At 25.4% G+C, this 22,028-nt stretch overlaps 1 protein-coding gene across 1 annotated transcript in view; it reads left to right on the forward strand.

Moving 5' to 3' along the window:
- The window catches only part of LOC129957695 (E3 ubiquitin-protein ligase HERC2-like), a 169,474-nt gene that overhangs the window by 13,785 nt on the left and 133,661 nt on the right, over nucleotides 1–22,028 (forward strand). The window contains exons 8-19 of the mRNA XM_056070153.1: nucleotides 829–931; nucleotides 1,352–1,510; nucleotides 5,019–5,213; nucleotides 6,437–6,588; nucleotides 7,943–8,088; nucleotides 9,208–9,318; nucleotides 11,206–11,377; nucleotides 13,151–13,412; nucleotides 15,341–15,541; nucleotides 17,623–17,836; nucleotides 18,960–19,102; nucleotides 20,927–21,081. Of these exons, the coding sequence (XP_055926128.1) occupies nucleotides 829–931; nucleotides 1,352–1,510; nucleotides 5,019–5,213; nucleotides 6,437–6,588; nucleotides 7,943–8,088; nucleotides 9,208–9,318; nucleotides 11,206–11,377; nucleotides 13,151–13,412; nucleotides 15,341–15,541; nucleotides 17,623–17,836; nucleotides 18,960–19,102; nucleotides 20,927–21,081 (2,013 nt within the window). The remainder of the gene's footprint in view (nucleotides 1–828; nucleotides 932–1,351; nucleotides 1,511–5,018; nucleotides 5,214–6,436; nucleotides 6,589–7,942; nucleotides 8,089–9,207; nucleotides 9,319–11,205; nucleotides 11,378–13,150; nucleotides 13,413–15,340; nucleotides 15,542–17,622; nucleotides 17,837–18,959; nucleotides 19,103–20,926; nucleotides 21,082–22,028) is intronic.

Here is a 22,028-nt window from a genome sequence, read left to right on the forward strand (position 1 = left end):
TATCTTTATTGAGAGTAAGTGAGAAAGTTTTAGAGAGACCACTTCTGCTGACTTTAAATTGGATCTTAATTTTAGTAATCAACTTTCTTAAATGTATTATAATAACACAAATACACATAGAAGCTTTTATCTTTAACTTCATGATGTAGTTATGAAAACTGAATATGGATTTTAAACCCATTCTTTTTAACTAGTTATATCCTGAATTTAAAACATATAATTTTAGTGCCAAGGAGTCATATGTAATATAATTTTTCTTCCTCATTATGTTTTTGCATTAATATACATACATGAAAGAAAAACAGTTTACTTTTTGACAAGTTTGATCCAAAGACTTGGATAAAGATCTCCAATTCCTTTTACAACATTGAAAAAATATCATAAATTTTGTATTTTTAAATTATCAAATTGGCATACATGCATTTGAATATACATTGAAATCCATTACTGGTGGATTTCGCATTGAAATCCTTTACTGGTGGATTTCATGCAATATTTCATGCAGATCCATAATTTAGTTTAGCTTTCACATACCAAATTTCATTCATCAAACTCATTCCATTTTTGCATTATTGTGTATTAACTATCACACATAATTCCAAAATATTTTTCTTTATTCAAAGGTAAAAGTTCATCAAAATCCTGAGATCAGATTTTTTTTTTGTTACATAGTTTCCTTTTTTTTTTATTCTTCATACATAAGAAAATAAAGATAGTTTTAACCTGTATGATATGCCAAAATAAAGAATGTTTTAAAAGAAATTGAATTATGCCTTTCTTTCCTTTATTTTATTATTTTTTATGATTATGTATTTTTTTCATGTTTAGGGTAGCTGAATTTGGTACTTGTGCACCTCTGGTTCCCATTCTGAAAAGGTTTCGTGCTGTTTTAAATTATAAACCCAAGCCCATAGAATTAAATATGTCAAATGTAAGTGGATTTTAATTATTTGAATGCATTTCACCCATTCTAGGGCAGTTTAATCTTCTAGTAGCTAGGCCATATTTTTCTTTCTTCATTATTAACCATGTCGTAATAATTTTTTTAGTTTTATGTGAAATGTCATGAATATTATAACATTCAAATTCATAAACAACATTTCATATAATCTGTTCCATATAATTATATATTACATAGCAATGGAATTTTTTTTATCTTGCTTGATTATTGAATATTCTTTTCTTTTTTTTTAATTTCAGCTTTTTTTTTCCTACAATTTACAAATATTTTAAGTCTCTAATTCATATTTGTTTGTATGTTTTCTTAAAAGTCCCAGTTATAAAATTGTTTTAGTTTGTTTATAATATATGTTTTTAAATATAGTTTTAATAAAATCTTTTCATTTTTTAGGGATTTCAAAATGTTCTCAGTCCTACCGAAATGTTTCTGCATTTTATGCCTATTCCAGAAGATGATAGTCTTCTTGTTGACATGCAGCAAGTTGCTGTATATATGCTTTCTAATTTAGATTATTATTCTGTTACTCATGCTCCTATTCAAGATCAAATGGTAAATTTAAATCCATTTAATTCTTAAAATGTAAATTAGCTTCCAAAATAGAAATAATATGATATAAAATGTTGATCATTTTGAAATGTATTTTTAATTTTGAAATTGTCAAGTATTAAAATTTCTTGATTAATACTTTATAGGAAACTATAAATTGTGGGGAATTTTTCTTCTTTTAGGCATTAATTCATTCTGTTCATATTATTCTTTATTATTATTATTATGATTATTCAGTTGTATGTATAGACACTTTCATAAATATTATCTCCTGTTTTCATTCAATTGTTAATTTAGCCATATTTCTATAAAAGATCACTTCATTAAAGCTGTGGTCATGGTTCCATTAGAAAATGCCATAAAAACTCACAGCAGTAACTTTTATTATTATTATTAGTGAGTTTCTGTAGTATTTATAGTAAAAAGTATTTTAGTAATTTATACTAAAAACAAGTTTAAAAACTAATTTCATTTTTTTAAATACCATTAAAAGTTTGCTTGATGAATATTTTTAATACATTAATTTTTAGTTTATTATTTAATGCCTTATTGTCTATTTAAATTTCGGAATTGTGCTAAAAATTCTAATTTTTTCTAATCAGTTTTAATTTTTCTCTAATCAAAATGAACCATGAAAACTTTTTGAGAAGAAGAGTCTGAAATTAAATAAATGTTAGAAGTATTGTGTTGTAAAATTTAAAAAAAAGCCATGATAATTTTTTGTGATGTATTCTTCACATAATGCAATCAAAATGATGGGACATTTAAAAATTAAATATATCCAGAATGATTTATTTCAAAAAGAATTTTTGAGAATTTAGTTCTTTTCAGAACCAGCTTTAAGTAGTAAAGTCAGTATGCAAACATTATGGGCTACCCCTTAAAAAAATTTATTAAAATGGAAGTTACAGGGTCTACCAAATTCATTGAAGAGTATTTCAGTGAAAATAAAAATTCTAAGGAAAAGAAAATATAAAAAGAGATACCATACGAGATCATCAGTTATGCCAGTGTTATCATCGAAATGCTGCAACATATATCACAAAGTATTAAATCTTTATTTTCCTTAATGTCTCTAACATAATTTATTAAAGTATGTAATAATGGTAAACAGTTGAATGATTTTTTTTAAATAAAATATCTCATACAGAAAAATTACATGTCTCACTTTATTCAAAACTGAGCTTATTTTTTAAAAGAAAAACTTTAAAAAATCTCTATGAAATAGTGAAAAAATAAAGTCAAAGAAAGAAGATACATTTTGAATTATATTTTATTTTGATATGTTGGCAACAATTTTAAACTCATTAGAAACCTGATTTAACAAAATAAGATCGCATTAAAAGAAAATATATATAGCAAATGTGCAGAAACTTTGTGAAAAAAAATATTTAAAGAAAAAACAAGAATGAAATGTAAAAGCATTTTTTGAAGAAATGTAATTAAAGAATTTAAACACTTTCTACTTAATTCATGCTCTCCAGAAAAAATCCTTCACCATATTTACAAAAATAGTTTAGAATAAAATCTTTAAAATATGATTATGAATTAGAGAATTTTATATGCTACTCTCTTCTATAGAATATGGATAAAAAAGCTTTCAGTAAAATTAAGATTTATTTGAGGAATATCAAGTCACAAGAACATTTAGTACTTAATTTCAAAATAATTAGATACCCAAGTACTGATATGGATTTTAATATTAATCATCATGATATTGATTGATCAAATATTAACAATATCTTATTTTTTAGTCAAATGCTAAAGTGTTTACCTTTGTATGAAATGCAAATGCATTTTTTTTTTGTAGTTGTACTTAGCTTTTAAGGATGATATTTTAATTGCTTGTTATTTCATTTAAATTAAATACATTTATTGTCTCATCTGTTATAATCATCAACAAAACATATTTTTTTTTCATACATTGTTTTCACAGTAAAAATTGTCTAGATTGTATTTTTTTGTAATAATAAATTTGATATTAATTTCAGTTACTAGTTTTCATCATTTGTAAATCTAATTTTTGTTCTTTATTATAATATTTAGTTTTTTGTATTCTTTTATGTTACCTTTATTTCTTGGAGGTTTTTGGAAATGCCATTAGTTCTATCAATATAAGATAAATGAATAAATGTATTAATTTATTAAAAAATATTTAATTAATGGCATTTTAATTTTATTAGTTTTTGTTTTGTTTATTTATTTTGGAGGGAAAGATTGTTATAAAATAGCAGGAAATATGGAAATCAAAATTTGCTTCGGGTATAAAAGTTTCTAAAACTAATTCTGATTTTTTTTTTTTTTTTTGTATTCAGAAACTTTTATTATATTTTATCAAACATGTATTGTATGGTATAAAAAAAAATGTGTATGTAAAATTGCAAAATTCCTTCCTTGAATTGTATGCCAAGAAAATCCAACAAGATCAGTAGTAAAAAACGATGCTTATTCCTTCAGGAAAACATTAAACATTTACCAGAACATCTTAGAAATGACAAATTGCTATTAATCATCCACAACAATTCAGAGTTTTAAAGCTAACTTACTGGAAATCAGCATTCCCAAGAAAGACTTTGCACAGATAATTGCTCGAACTACTTACTATTGACACAAATGGTTATGACTTTGCTTTTTATAATTTCCATGCTTTAAAGCAAATGCTAAAACTCTAGTCCTAATGCAGATTCTCGATATTTTGAGTCCATTTTTATCACTAAATTCATCACCAAGGTTGGTGAATCATTAATCTGGCATCCATTAGATCTATCTTAAAACTCACTTCCTTATAAAATCTGTGTTGGGAAGCAATGTTAAAATTTTTAAGTGTGTAATATTAGTATTAACTAATTATAACATACCAATTTGCATATTGATTTATAATCTTTTGTTTTCTTGTGGAAAATAACTTTTCAATGATAGTTCTTAACATGTGGAATTTCTACTGTAACATCATTATTTTTTTTCAACATAACCTTAGTATTCAACTATTACTTCCAAATGTGACAATGACCATCATTGATATAATAATAGAAAGAAAAATAATAAAGCAGTATTTTTAAGCTAATTTCTTTTAGTTTTCATTTTACAAAACATAGATGAATTGACAGCAAAACTAAGCATGAATAAGACATTAGAAGAAATAATAACTTTACATTTGCATAAAATTACATAGTGAAAAAAAGACGATTGTAATATACTAATAAGATTTTTAAAAAATATATAGATTTATATAGAAAATCTACAAATCCAGATTTGAAGATTTTCTATATAAAAACTTATTCTTTTATAGGGTAAGAAATCCAAATTTCTAGAAATATATCATTTTGCAATGGTATATTCAAAATAAAAAAACAGTAAAATTATTTGTGAGTGATAACAGAGCTCATTTGTAGACTTGTAATCATAAAAATGTTTGTGTTTTTATATTTGAAGTATAATTGATCAGATAAATTTTGTATTTTGGTATACCAATGCAGGGTGTTGAATTTCTATTAATATATTGCTTTTTTAGGATACTGGTCAATTGTCTGATGTATTTGGTCTTGGTGAGCTATTGTGGAATTTTAATGAACCAAGTTCAAAACTTAATAGATGTGAAGTTATCCCAGAATTGCATGTCTCGCAGATTCATTTTAGTCATACCTGTCTTCTAATTTTGAATAAATTTGGAAAAGTGTATACAGTAAATGTTCCTGCAACTTCTGAGGTACTGTTTTATTATATTTTTCCAATATTTAATTACAATAAATATCTTCATTGTAATTGGAATATTTTTATGTCCATTTTCATACATGTAATTACAATGAACTTGTCTAATTGTGGCATCTTTAATTCAAATTTATTAGTAATTCAAATTTTTCTTAGTCTCTTCGATTTTTTATTAATATAAGATTATATGTTATATTTAATTTGAATTTATTATAGTTAATTCAAACTTAGAACTAAAAACAGTTAAAAAAAGTTTTTATGTCTGAATTGTTTTGAACTGTATACTTTTTGTCTATCATGTTTCTTTTGTTTTACATGCTAATGTGTTTAATTAAAAAGTAATAAAAATGTCATTTTTTAAAGTGATACTCTGAAATTAAATGTAGATGTCTCTTTATTTTGAAATGTTATAAGTTGTTGTTGTTGTATTTCAAGTGTTTATACTGTTTATTTATTATAATTTCTTTCTGCTTACTTATTATGTATTATTTAGTAAAATTGCTAAATTTGAAAAATAAGTCTTTACTACCAGTTTGAGCTTAAACATCTATAAATCTCAACATTTTTAAATCCAGTGTATCTTAATTTGAATTTCCCCCTTTATATAATATATACGAAATTGAATTTTTACTATGTCCCATCCAGTTTTGATTTAGCCCTTCAATGCATTCACTTTCATATTTAATGTTACTTGAAAATTTACAACTTAATATCTGTCATTCTTTTTTGTAACATTGTTTCTTATTTTTATTTAGAATTTTTTTCTTCTTACAATAATTAGTTTTTAGATTATTTTTTTTGAAAATAAATTTTCCGTATGTATTTATATTATAAATTACTCTATTCTATATAAAAAGATTTGAACTATTTTGATGTGATGAAAGTCTTGATTAAAAAGTTATACATTCAAAATTTAATTCTATCAAATATTCACCTTGTGCATAGACTTGATAAAAAAAAAAGTGAAAAAAATTTATTTGAATCAAATGTTTCATCATTAGTGTGATGTAGAAGTTTCTGGTGAGAAGGTGCCAACTCTAATATAATCTTCATCATTTTACTATTACATTTTTTTGGGATGTATTACAAAATCGTCTTTGTATACCATCAAAACAGATAATTAATCTCATTAAATAAATGTAAAATATTTTGGTAACATAAAACAAGAACAATTATAACATATTTTGATTTCTTTTAGAAATTACTGTTTATCATTTTTAGGTTCCCCTCTTAGTAAGTGGTTTTGAAGGGAAGGAAGTTATTGATATTGCAACCAATTTAGGAGCAAGACATTATTTAGCATTAACTCGGGATGGAGATGTTTATTCTTGGGGTATTGGTGATGGTGGTCGCTTGGGACATGGGGATCACAAGTAAGTAATTATATTTAAAACTGGTAAAAAATTTACATGAACAATTTATTAATATAAATTAGCCTTATTATATTTATTCAATTGTATTTTTATATATATTATAAATATAGTTGCTTACTATCTATACTTCTTTTGATTTATATAAACAGGATATAAATGAAGAGACATATAATCGAAATTCTAAGAAACAAATTTGATTGCTACTAATTTAGTCCCTCCAGTGTAAATTTATTCATAAATAAAATTTCAAAATTAAGTAATTATTATAAAAAAAACTGAAAAAAATCACTTTTTATTACATCTTTTGAGTACAAATTAAACTTATTTTATAAGACATATGTATGCAACATTTAATGCAATTAAAAAGAAATAAAATTAGAAAGATAGTCTTAACTTTCATTTCACATGATAATTTTCTTGAATACTAAATGCAGCATTATGAATCAAATGAAGTTCATGGAACGTTTTTCCACAAGAGTTTTGAGAAACAAACGCAATTTTTCATTGGAGTCCATTGCATTTTTAAATAAAGACCCTCTCATAATTTCCTTCGTCATCACTTAAATTAGCACCAAATTATTTGTTTTTTATTAATTATTCAGTGATTAATAATTCCAAAATGATGGAAACAATTTATATATTCCATTAAAGTAATGCCTGTTCTAAACTCTGAAAAAGATGTATAATTGTTAATCGCTACAATAATTAAAATAAATCACGGTTATGACAAAATGATATAGAGAAGTAAATAACTTATGTAGAATGCCTGAATGGTGCTTCACTTTATAATATTATAATAGATTAATCATTATATATATATATAATATACGTTATAATATTACTGAATGCATTTGTTAAACTATGAGAAAAATTTTAATTTGCTCAAAAAGTTTTTATTGAATTCAATTTGCTTACATAACAAAGCATATCTTGATGTAATTTTATGTTAATTCTAAATTTTTCTAAGACTATCTTTTACTAACATTATATAATGATGCAATCCATAATAATTGTAAGTATTGTAAGGTAATATTTTTATAAGCTATCAGTCAAAATTATAGAAACAACTATCTAAAGGAAATAAGCATTTTATTCTTATACTGTTTAACTATTTTACATTTTAAGATTTCATTGAATGATTGTTTAGAAGATGAAGGTTTTAGAATATATTTGAGCAGCAACTTAGAATTTTCCTATAAAGTCAACAATAAGTTAATGAAACCATCTATTTATAAATCTAAAAAAAATTATTCTTTTCCCTTATAAATTTTTTAAGTGTTAAACTGTTTATTAGAAATGTGTTTTAATTTTTAATTTGTGAGAGGAACAAAAAAAAAAAAAAACTGTTTTACAGATCATCACCAGTTCCTATGCTAATTCAAGATTTATGTGGTAAAAATGTCAAGCGTATTGCATGTGGTCCAACAACAAGTGCTGCAATAACTGCCTCTGGAGATTTATATACATGGGGACGTGGAAGGGCAGGAAAGTTGGGTCATGGTAAGTCATGTTAATATCTGAAATTCATTTTACATTGTAATGGAAGAGAGATTTGCAAAGCAATAATCAGTATTTTTCAATTTTCATCTTGTTTATTGCAAAACAGAAGTTATGGTCTTTATTGATCTGTATTTCATGAATAAAATTGTTTTAAATATCATAAATTTGCTATGCTTCTACCAAAATAATATATACTCGTATCCCAACTCATTTCATGCAATTTGTTTTGTGTTCTGATTTGGAGTTTATCAACATTAATCAGCAATAGTGGAAGTAATAATTTGTTTTTATATTCTGCTTACCATTTGATCTTCATGCAAGACAATCACAATGGGTATGATCAAGCATTATTAGGAGACATTGTTGAAAAAGTTTACCTTTAATCCTGAATTGATGGACCTACTGCAAATAAATTATCCAATGTATAATCGTTAGCAAGAAATGAACGATTATCTTCAAAATTTCACTGTATATTAAACCTAATTGTATTAATCTCCCCCCTCCATTTTTTTTTCATAAAAAATTGAGCAACTTTTTGAATTTATATGCATGATTTTAGATACAAAAGCTAGAATTGTTTGAAGATAATATTAATTTGTATATTTTCTTATATGCATAATGAATAATTTTATTAGGAGTCTATATTGCATTGGGTTTATGTTAACTTCGCAAATATTATAATAAAACATTTTGCTGTGATTTTTTTTTATTTAATTGAGCTATATTATTTTTTATTGTAAGAGAAATACTTACAATAAAAAATAATATGGTATAGTTCGTCAACGGATTCTGAGACGATTACATTTGGATGACACCATCTCATTAAGAGATGAGACGCGGAACGATGAGTGTATTTCCGGTATTCCCTTTGAACTTGGATTTCGCCTATTAGGTACTAGTAAATGTAAACATCTCCTCCTTTCACCCCTATTTTGAAGAATTAAGCCCATACTAACGCATGCTCAAAAACGCAGAGGGTTTTACAATCCGTTGTATGCTTTAATTCTTTAAATATTCAATTTTCATATTTTTAATTCATATCTATGTATATAAAGTTCCTTTGTAATGACTAATCATGTTTATTTCAGTTTTAATTTATTTATTTTTTACTGTCCTTAGGTACATATGAGGATTGTCTTCGACCAACATTAGTTTCAGCATTTAAAGGCATTAACATGGCTGATATTTCATTTTCAAGAGATTCTCAGACTCTGGCTGTTAGTGATTCAGGTATGTGGATTATTAACTGTGAAATAGATTTATGCTTATTTGAATTTTAAACAAATTTTATTTACAAAGAATATGTCTAGTTACATGAATGTAATTAATCAACACTATTCTGCAGTTTTATGAAACTGTTATTTTTTTTACTTCCACTTCAGTTTTTTTTTTTTAACTTCAATTCATAAACTATGAAAGCAATTTACAGATATTATGTGCTGTTGTTGCATTGTAAAGATGCATCTGATATTAAAAATGAATTTTTCTCTGTTTAGAAAACATGGGTACCTAAATTATGCACTTAAAATTGTATTCCCTTTATGCATAAATTTAGAAGCATGTTGACCGAGTGGGAAAATTTTTGGCAGCAGAAGTAGAAAATCAAGACCTAATTCCACTAAAGTCTATATTATATGGTAAGCTAGTGCAGATTAATTCGATTGGAAGGAAATAATGGAAAAGGAATGCTTGGAAAAGGAATTTTGACTCAAGTGCTAATCTTACCAATTGATCTTAATTCAAAATTATATGGTGTGTAAAGTTAGATATCAAGAAAACAAACTAACAATCCAACTAAATTACTTCCTTCCTGTGTTTAAATCAAGTATTAGGATAGATTAACTAAGATGCAAAATTGATGAATAAAATTTAAATTCAGAGAATTTGAATTTTTTTTTTTTTTTTCATCAGTGAATAATTTTTAGTTTTAATTTTTCATTACTGTTATGAAACATCAGCAGAATCACAGAATTAGCAATGTTTAAAGATGTGTGTTAACCTCTAGGTATTATTTCATATTTTTGAATGAATAAGATTGTTAAATGTACATGGATGTATCAGAATGCCTCAAAACAACCCTTTAGAGCAGTTAAAAAAATAAAGCACAAAACTGTATTTCTTAGGATAGTGATTTGTAATTTTCATAAAGTGACAGGATTGTTCAAAATGGGTTAAAATTGAAAGTTAATGGTAGAGTTTCTATGACTACATATCTGTTTTTAGCTATTGTTGTATTAACTAATTTTGAAGACTGAATTAGCTAACACAACAGCAGTAAAAACAGCAGTCAGCAGTAAAAAGGGTAAAATTTTTTTATTGAAAAAACACAGTGTTTTAAATTGTAACATGCAGACATTGCTTTGGCATTGACACACTTTATTAAAAGGGTTTTAACTCAATTATCTTCTTTTTTTTATTCAAAAGTAAACATATTTTTATATATGAATTGAAATTTTCTTTTATTTGGAGTTGATTTGATTAGGCAATATGTTAAGAGATGCTGTTTATAATTTATAATAGCTATAAATAAATAATGATATCACGATATATCGAAAAATATCAGTATGTGTTGGACGATATATTGTGATGAAGTTCATCACCGCCCAGCTGTAATATTGAGTGGCTACTTCTTACTGATAATAGGACGTGTTTCTTACAGGAAAAGTTGTACTGTAGCTTTTAATGGCCATTAGGATTTAACCATAGTTCCCACCTATGCTGTGGCGGCATTCAGTCATTCAGATTTATTTGTGTGTCTCGGGCAGGTTGGAGTAGTCAATTGTGATTATCAGCAAAGTAGTATTTATGTAAATACAGGCCATCATGTACCAATAATTGGAGGGGGGGGGGTTAGGAGTTATAATAATCTAATTTTAAATCTTGCCAATTTTTTTATTGATATTCTGGTCACTATTATTGCAAGTTTTATACTACAATTTTTGAACTGATAATTTTTGGAATTTTTACTTTTTGTGCTATTATATAATACTTTAAAGATACTATTTATTTAAATATGCCTATGGATATTTAACAATTTTGTCTATCAGTTAATCTATGGTTAACTAGAAAGTTAGATTTTATGCTTAAAAATTCTCTGCTGTTATTCATTAATTTTAGGTATTGTCTTTGCTTGGGGTGATGAAGAATCTCGCAAAGTAAACCGAAACAGTTGTGAGGAAATTAAACCACCAAAAGTTGTGGAGAAATTAAATGGAATCGATATTTGTCGAGTTTATAGTGGAGTGGACATTTGTATTGCTTTGGCGAGAAATGGAGATGTGTATACATGGTAATATTACATAACTGGAAATATTTCAATGTTTTTTTTTATTCTGCTGTCTAATCAAATTTTGCCTTGTATATATGTGCACCTGATTAGTTAGACACGGAAAGCATTTTCAAAAGAAAATCCAAATCAATTTCAAGATAATTTTCTACTTTAAATCTAATTATATTGGCTATTATTTTATTCTAAGAATTACAGTAAATACGGTAGGTACCATTGTATAAATAAACTTATATAGTGTTTTGAATTATTTGAGTATAAACTATAAAATAATTACTAAATTGTCTATCCCTTGTGCTTTAAAATATATTTGATTTTAAGAAAAAGTGTCTTTTTTAATTGATAATTTTTTTTAAAAAAATGCGGATTTTTATTTGAAATTGTTTGATGTATAATATTTAAAAAAAAATCACCATCTTGATTTCATTCTATGACATTTTTTTAAAAAATAATTTTAATTATTTATTTAATTTTTGAAGCAAATGTAATAATTAATAATAATCTTCATCAACATATTTATAATAAGTGCATGCATTTAAATTAGGAGCTTGAAAAATATTATTTAGCTACTCCTAATAAATAGCGCTGGAAACAAAATTCACAATTAATGTTTAAACATCTACAATAACCTAACTATTTGGTTTATGATGATCAAAAATTCACTCAATTTAATCCATCATTTTAATAGAATGCATTTTATATTTTAAGATATCTGTCTACCTTCAGAGACAAATTTTTGAAAAAATCCCTCTGAGATATTACAAATCATTTTCTGGATTAGTGTGATTGCAAATAAAAAAATATTGACCAGGAAATTCTGTGCCAATTAAGAATTTGTAAAATGTGTCAATTTGGGTGAAAAATAGTGAAAATTACAGCAAAAAATCCAACACTCTACAAAAAAATTCTATTGCACATATTCCAATTATTTTTCTACACAACATAGTTACAGCTATGGTGGAGGGAATGAACTAGAATGTAAGAAATATGTGCATTTTCAAAACATTATAGTTAATCGAGTATTTCTGTATTGAAAATTTCACAAAATTTGTTGCTGAAAATTATATTAAGCAACTCTAAAACATAAACTACTGTATTCAAAGTTATATCTCTAGTTCATTGCCTTTGGAATACTTAAGGTAACATATATGCAAAATTTCAAGGTAATATATTTATAAGTTTTTAAGATATCCTATATTTATATGAACATTTTTACAAAATCCAAGTTTTTCAAAAAATTCATTTAATGTTTCGATTTGTCTTGTACTAAAAACGCTTTGTACACATAAACAATGTTCATAAGCAGATATAATTGCCAATTCTTTCGACATCAAAACATATTCTAATATGCATGGCTTGCTGATAGAACATATCATAAAATAAATTATAAATGTAAATAAATTATAATTCTGAGAGGCGTGTATTTGATAAAATGATGGAAAACATTCAACTTCTAGTTGGTACTTTTAGTTTCATTTTCAGCTACAGTGGTTTTTAAAAAAATCACATATGTCAGTTTTGTTTATCATATAATCAAAACAAATGCAGATTCGGAAACCTAAATAAATGGGTTTTAAAATAAAACAATAAAAAAATTGGGAATTTTGACCAAAAACTGCCTTTTAAATGTAAACATACCTTTTAAAGAATATATTGTTATACATGCCTCTGTAACACTTTTTATGAGTTCATTCTTAAGAACTTAAATTTTTTTTTATTATTATTATTTGTTGACAAAACTGATTTTCTCCTGATGAGCACACTTTTATTTTTTAGGGGAAAAGGAGATAATATTCGTTTAGGACATCCAACTGAGGAATATGCACGGTTTCCAAAGTTAATAGAATCCTTGGCATCGAAGAAAGTTATTGACATTTCTGTGGGACATTGTCATTGTGTTGCAATTACCGAAGATGGAGATGTTTATGGTTGGGGTCAGAACGATAATGGTCAGTTAGGTGATTTTACTGGTCCAGAACCTGCATTAATTGCTTCCTTCAAAGGGAAGAATGTTAGAGTTGCTTGTGGAGATAAGCGGGTAAGTCTGTTTTTACATATTTTATTTATATTAGAAATTCTTAATATGTATCTAGTTAGATTCAACAATAAAATTGTTTTGATCTCATTTTTCTTATAAATAGATTGGAAGTTTGCTTATACATATATTTCTTTTTGTTAATGAATAATCAATATAATGCTTAAAAACTTAATTTGTCATGGTCATTATATGCATGATATTATGAAAATGTTTACTAAGATTATATGTTTTTATACATACAATGTTTTGATCTCTAATTTTTACCACTAAAAATTTTTAATTTAATTATTTATATACATATTTTATTTCTACAATTGTTCTAAGAGCATCTCTCAAATTTCTTGCAAATTATTCTCATCACACATATTATATCTTTTGGAGGCTATTGTGATACCAGAAATCTGTATTAGCATTAACTGCATTACATAAATCTTTAAAGGAAATCAATAAACAAAAAATATCTTTGTGACTGTGGTTATGGCAATTTGAGAGATTTGAATTATAGTTTTGAGTCATAAATCATCACAAAACTTTTGCTAGTTATTTCAAGGAAGAATGTAAAGTATCCCTTTTTCTGAATAAAGCTATCCCTTATAATGATTTTAAGTAAAATAACATTCTAACAGAAATATATATGTATAAATAAGAAAAAATAATATTTTGATAATATTAATTTTAATTTTAAAAATAGTGATAAAAATTTTCTTTGTTTTAATTAGTCCAAGCAATTACGTTCTGTTCCCTGGGAAAGTTTTTCCTGGTCTGGTTAGTAATTGAACACTCTTATGTAAAAGCATAATTTATATTATATAATTTATGTTAATGCATAAATTGTTTTCTTATGTTAAGCATAAGACTTTTGACCCTGTTTAATGCAAACAATGCTAAAAAAGGAGTAGCTGTCATAAATATATAGATTTGATAATTCCGAGAACACTAATTGAATACATATATTTTTTTGCCTTAGAAAAACAGTTGATCAAGTTAACCTTCTAGTCTGAAATGCTTTCAATTAAAACGTAACAATTCAATAGAATTTTTAAAAAAATACAGTGAAGACTCGCACGTTTTCATACTATATTGAGTATCAATATTATATAAATAATATCTTTAAAAAAAATATTCATAAATGAAACTATGGTTATTGTATTTTGGTATACCATAGCAAGTGAAATTTGTATATAGCTAATAAGTCACAGTTCTTTCTTTCTTTTTCCTTATTTTAAAATCTGTGATCTGTTTAAATTCTTAGATGTATCATTTACATGAATTTATAAAATATTTCTTCTTTTGATATTTCCCATAAAATATTTGATCAAATATGCAATAACTATTTCAGGATAATCAAATACTACATCAATACAAGTCCTAAATGACCGTTCATGATTTTAAAAAAGTTTTTGATGAAGTTATAATAAATGTGTGTGATGAAGAAAATTTCTATGTAAAATTGTATTTGGAAATTAATTTTAGTCATGTATTATTAAAAAAAAAGGTTTTGATATATTTTTTATGAATTCTTTACTTGCTGAAATGTAATGATTTATCAATTAAATTTTTTTGAATTTTTTTTGTAATTAAATAATTATTGTAAAAGAAGAAATTAATTTTTTTAATATTAAAAAAGCACTAAATGTAATTTCTTTTACAAAACATTCAACAAACTTTTATTTACTTTACAAAAACTTTTACTGGACTTTTTTTTTTAGTCAAAGTTTGAAAGATTTGAAATATTTGTGATTTTTAATTCAAAAATTTTTTGAATCATTCACTTTTAATTGAAAAAAAAAAGTACAAAAGTAATTGTAAAATTTTATATTTGCAATGCCTGAAGAGATCTAAAAACAGAAATCTTCGTGATTATTTTATATGATTATCACTGGATTTTATAGTAATTAACTTTGTTTTAATAAAATATTTTTCTTTAGACACTTATTTGGTGTACAGATGAACCAAGCACAATTAAGTTAAAGCTTCCATATATAGTAGATGTTTGTCCAACCACTTTCCAGCTGTTAGATGAGCTCCTGAAATTCATTTTTGATGGCCCTGATGGTGGCTTTATGATATCTTCAAGCTTGGAAAAAGAGTGCATTGCAGTTTCCTGTTTAAACCTTCTGAAATTACAGGTAATTACTCTTTATTAAATTGTCATTTGCAATTTCGATTAAATTATGGCTTGGATGTGGCTTTTTTTTTTTATTCATGTACATTCTTAGTTTGAGAAATTAACCACAAAAAAAATTTACTTCCAGATTTTTAAGGAATTTTAATTAACCCAATTAAAGAATGCATACTTATTTTTGAAATTATACTTGTTTTTTGTTTGTTTTCCTACGTGTATGTCGACTCAATAAGAAAAAGATAAATAATGAACTAAATGGATGAAATTGGATGTATGATCAATGTTCCAAAATTGTGAATGCATGAAATTTTGGATATATCAAATTTGTCATCACAAAAATGTGCTTTTACTTACTAGATATGCAGTTGCCTTCTGTATATTATAAAATGACTAAAAAATGAGCAAATGTCATAAGGACTCCAATTTACATCATGTAATTCACTTTGAATGAAATTTCTATATACTTTCAAATTATTTTATATATTTGCTTTTATGTTGCCACCTACATTCAGATAAAACATATATTCAATGAATGTGTTTTATCAGTTATATACCTATCAAATCCAAGGAAACTATTAAATATATTTATTTATGCTAAAATTATTTCTGTAGTAATAAAAAAAAAAAAAAAAAATTCAAAAAATTGTGAAAATTGAGGGAAAAAAATTGTTAAATTAACTGTCTTTGTATAAATAATCTTTTCAGTTAAGTAGTGATAATTACCATCATAAAATTGTTTCTAAAATTATTGCTGGAAAACATTAAACTATTTACAAAATCAAACAACACAAACAGTGAAAAAAATAATTTTACAGAAATTTACCATAATATCATTTTTGTTAAATAATGCACAGGAACAATGATTTTTACCCTTACTAAATAAGTAATCTTAATATGTTGAAAGTATGTAAAAAAGGTGAAACACGAGAACTTTTAATTTTAAAATTTCTTCTAAATAATGTATATGTGTATGAAACAGCTATAAAAAGTATATTAATTGTTATAAAATGTGTTAAGTTACATAAATATTGAAGATATGCGAAATTCACAGTCTTAAATTCTTTGACATCAAAAAACAAAATTTAATGACCTGACCTTTTCTGTAGATATTTGGTTTTTATCATATGAGATTATTTGAACTCATGAGATGATAATCAATAATATGAGTTAGCATATATTTGAGATTATTTGAAGATAATGGTAATATTCTGAAATGGCCATTGCATGATCATATGAATCTATTTTATACACACATATACATGTTATTTTTTTTTTATCTCCTTATTTCTTTGACCAAGATCCTAAAAATAAGTAAATTTATTTGAAAAACAAAATTTTTTATTTGCAAATAATTTTGTTTGGCAAACATGATATTTTAGTTACAGATTATTATTAGATGAAAATTGTTTATAGAAATATTTTTAAAAATCTATGATTTATGATATTTGGATTGTTTATATTGTAATTATAAGCAACTATTATTTTTTGTATGTTGCAACAGGTAGTTAAATGCAATTTTGAAAACTCTTGTATTTATTTTGAATGACTTCTTTGATATCATTAAATATAATTTGATGTTAATTTTAAGTTTTATCATAGAGTAATTGAAAATGTAGATAAGTTTAGTAGAAAAACTAACATTTAGTGTTCAAGGTATAATGATAAACATAATAAATCATTTAAAATTTGACGATGGTAATATACACTTATAGGTTCCACTCCATTTTTTTTCTGAATCCATATCCAGTGATGAATCATGATTTGAATGAATGATTGAACCATAATTTTCCCAGCTTGATTTATTTCTAGATTTGGAGTGAAGGCATTATAATACTAAATGATAATTTTCAACTGAATTTAAAAGAAATATTATTAAAAATAAATAATTATAACATTTTTACATAAATTACATTAGATATTTATAAAATGCCATATTTCTGTAATCTCATAACTGTTAATTTTAATCAAGACTTTGTATATTGCTGATATTGCAATATTATTAACAAAATTTTAAAAATATTGAACTACAAATTAACTTGGTTTGTATAAAAATTATTTCTCAGTTATTAATATGTTATTTTTAAGCTCTCTGCTGCTATCAGCAATAAACTTGAAAATAGCAGTGTCGGTGATGTTGATTTGCTGCAAAGTTTGAAGCAACAAGTGATTGATCTTGCTGTAACACCTGGAGTTGCTTTACCTGTTCAAGCGGCTGCACAAAGTGTCTTACGAGTTGGATGGGTTATACTTCTTCCAACTGCTGATGAAAGGGCAAAGGCTCTTTCTCTTCTTCTCTCTGGTTAGTATTTGTGCATTATAGTTGAATTTGATTGTATTTTAAATTAGATAGAGGGAATTATATCATTTGGTAAAAAATAAACAATGACAATTTAGAGGGAATTATATCATTTGGTAAAAAATAAACAATGACAATTTTTTTTCTTGTATATTCTGAAAAGTACCGTGGAATGGAAAATCTGGCACAGTTTCAAATAATTCAGGATAGTAATGCGATACACTCATTTATTATCAGAGATCACAGCATATCATTAAAGAATTTTTTTTTCTTCAAATTTAAGTAATAAATAAGTAAAAATTCTTTGCTAAGATTGGTATTTTTTATTTTGGAGGGAAGTTGCAAAACATCTCGGCCATTTTTTTACTAATGATTGAAGATTATGTCTGATTTATTAAGGTGTTTTCATGCATATAATAGATTTTCTCGTAATTTTTCAAATATTATATTAAAAGTAAATGTATAAATGTCATCAAAATGAGGATTTGCTAGTAAAAAGATAATAGTAATATGTTGAAGCATTTTTTAAAATCTGATCAGCTAATCAATAAAATAGTTTTGAAATATTTGCTAATAGGAGGAATTTTTCTGATTTAAAAACTGCTTTTGTATTTTTAATAAAAATAAATGGCAGATTTTTCATAATATCTAGATTATCAAAGTCCAACTATGTTCTACATTCTATCATAATATGGCTAATATAGTTAATATTTAAATACTATATATAATTGTATCAAAACAAAATTGAAAAATATAATTATGCCTTTCACTCTGGAAATTTTAGGTTTGAGAACGGAACAGTTTAGAATTCTGATTATACAAATCAAATTCCTTTCTAAAATATCTTTAAAAATAATTGTTTATTTCTAAAGATATTTTGTGAGATTCTCTATAACGAAAGAATATTGTATATTCTTTTGTGAGATTCTTCATAAACTGATTGATTCACATTACTTTATTTATATTACTGCCTTTTAAAGTCAAGGGAAGTAAGAGTTTTACCACAAAAAAGTTATTATCTCTAATTTTTTAATGTGTGTGTGTCTTAACTGTGATATCAAAATTGTTTGATTTGGCAGCTTAAAACTGTTATTCATATTCTATGTAACAGTAACGACTTTTTTAGGTTCTCAAAATTCTGGAGGTAATTCAGGCTGTCATTTTATGATTGATTTACTGGTTCACAGCTTAATGGCCGATGGAGGCTTGGAATCATCTCTAGCTACTGCAGTGAAAGTAGAGCTTGAAGAAATAGAGTATGCTGTTGTGGTATGTTGCTCATTCATTGTTATGTATTAATATTTGAATGCATTACATGTGTCATTTAGTTTTTATCATAATATTAGTGTCAACCAATGTTTGTCATTACTATTTCTTAGTGATGAGATTTCTATAATTAATATGATTTTCTCAAAGAGAAAATATGTAGAAAACTTTTATTTGATAAATTTTTTTCCAAACCAATGGGTGTGGTTTCTCCCCACAATTTTTTCGCATACTCTTTTATAAACTTGTCATGCTAGACAATGTCTTATATTGCATTTGTGTACAATAATTGCGAATTTAGCTTGTTACTTAATCTATAGTGTCATCCTAGGCAAATTATTTGGCGATTAATCCCAAACATGCATTAATAATATCAAAGAATCTCATTTATGTTTTAGACACATTTTACTCAACCAATTAAAGTAAAAAATTTGACACAAAACTGCATTTCTAGTCACAAAATCCCATTCCAAATTTCATGTATTTAAGCCAATTTTGAATTATGTTGAATTATCATGTGTCTGAAAGTACAGACCAATGGATAATCAACTCTTTGCTGAATATGGCTCAAAATTTGATAGGTATATAGACTATAGATATTATTTTTTCGTACTGAATTTTTTCTATCTAGCCCTTTTCATTCTGCAATTAATGTATTAACTTATATTTGAACAGCCAAATTAACAGATTTCCTTTGAATAGATTTTATTCAAAATATGATAGAAATCTTCAAATTTAGAGTAAAAAGCCATATATCAAATTTCATCTATTTAGATCAAAGCATTTTCGAATTATCTTTATCATAGACAGATGGACATTTTCCAAAAATGTGTGTGTGTGTTTTTTTAACTCAGTTAGGTCTAAAACATGGAGATTCCTCAAAATGAATTAGAATATTTTGACAATTAATATACTTTCTCTATACTACATATATGAGAAAGTAAAAAATGTTTTATATATTACCTATTGTGCAGAGTTTGTATTAAAAATTGGAATTTAAGTCTTCTATTGATATTTTACTGTTCAGTTACCAGACAGAGGCCATAAGTTTAATAGTAAGTGAAGTTAAAATCACTACATTAGTAATCTTATTATATAACTCATAGAAAATTTATTCATCTCTTCTGATTATATCTTTATGATTTGTACTAAAATTAGCATTCAGAGACACCATGTTGTGTTTTACAAAATAACTTTTCATGCTTAATCTTAAAAATAAGCATGTATTCTTTCAGAGATGTTATATCTAGTTTTAATCAGTTTCATTTTAGGTAGATTGCTATAGGAAAACTATGTATTGCTATGGTTCTTATGACAAGACTTCGGGAAAATTTCTTCAGTTTTTTGCCGATCACCTGTATCGAATACCTAGAATCCAAAACACTTTTTGTTTAAAAAGAGTTTATATATAATATGCATATTACACTTTGCCATTTTATCTTGCAAACAAGATAACTAGAGTAATTTTGTTTGAATTTTAACTGAATTGGAATATGTTGTTAGAAATGTAAAAATCTCGAACAAATTCGTAAATGGCCCATATAGAAAGGATGTTGAGATGGAGGGAGGGGGGGGGGGGAGGGTGAAATTTGTATTTTGCTATAACTTTCTTAATATTGAAGATAAAAAAAATCGTTAGCCAAATTATCACATCTTTAAGTCAAATACCTTTTGTATATAACTGCAATATCTTAGAAGTTAGGGGCTGAAAAGCGATTTTCAAATTATGACCAACATCAACACTTTATGTTGCTGTAATGTAAATTTATATACTGTGTAATAAAAGAGAGAGAGTTTTATTTGATTGTCTTTCATTTGTTTATCTAGGATCATGGTTTGATGTTAGAAGATAAAAATATTACTTCTGCAAGAACTGCAGAATCATTAAATTCAACTCAAGCTCAAGACGATACTAATTTTGATGATGTTCTAGGAAAGTCGTGTGACATTCCTATTTTGTATTTGTTAAATCAACTTTTAAGGTAAGAATATCTTTTAATAATAAATTTGAATAAATTTTAGAGCCTTTTGTTATCTGCTCTCATGCTGACAATATATAGTGCCATCTTGGACCTGATTTCAACATAGTAAAACTGAGTGCAAGTTCAAAAATATAAATAATGATAGGTAAACTGTAAAATGAATACTGTAATATAGCATATTGTTTTGAATAACATATTAAGCTGATTGCTTTCATGATTTTTTTCTATTTAAATGACCAATTCATATGTAGGTAAGATTGAAAAATATTCATGTGTAACCAGTGTGTAATTCATATTTAAATATTTTCTCTAAAAAGAAAAAGAAAAAAAAAACCATGATTTTACAAGGGAAAAAAACCCCTGCCGAGCGAAGCTCAGTCTTCCAGATACTTTTTGCATAAATTAGATGTAGTTATACAAAAATCAACCTCATTGCTTTGCTCTATCCAATTATGGAAATGTGTAAGGCTGTAAGTTAATTACTTGAATGTCTCTAAATGTTTTCTCTTTTTCACAAACAATTTTTGCTTTAAATAGAACATAGAAAATGCCCAAAATATCAATTTGTATTGGCTTGCTTTGCTATTCATAATATCAAACTTCAAAGTTGTATCTTTAATATTTTCGAAGTTATTTAATTTTTTTTTTTTTTTTTTTTTTTGTGATAGCAAGGGAAATACATTCTCAAATAAAAAAAAAAATTTATATGGCTTTTTCTCCATTTTTTTTTTCCGTCATGTTTATCAATTATTTTTTAACTCGTGTTCTAAAATTACTGAGGTTGTTTTCTTAATTTAGAACTTTCAATTTTTTTTGTACATTTACTGTTTATATAGATGATACAATTGAGCATGTGGTAAAGAGATTTAGTGATATATCTCTTTACTACATCCATGGTTGTATGAGATAAAAATGATTTATACAAGATATTAAATGAGTTGTAGTTA

Source organism: Argiope bruennichi, chromosome 11 (genome assembly GCF_947563725.1).
Source record: "Argiope bruennichi chromosome 11, qqArgBrue1.1, whole genome shotgun sequence".
Classification (NCBI taxonomy): Eukaryota; Metazoa; Arthropoda; class Arachnida; order Araneae; family Araneidae; genus Argiope; species Argiope bruennichi.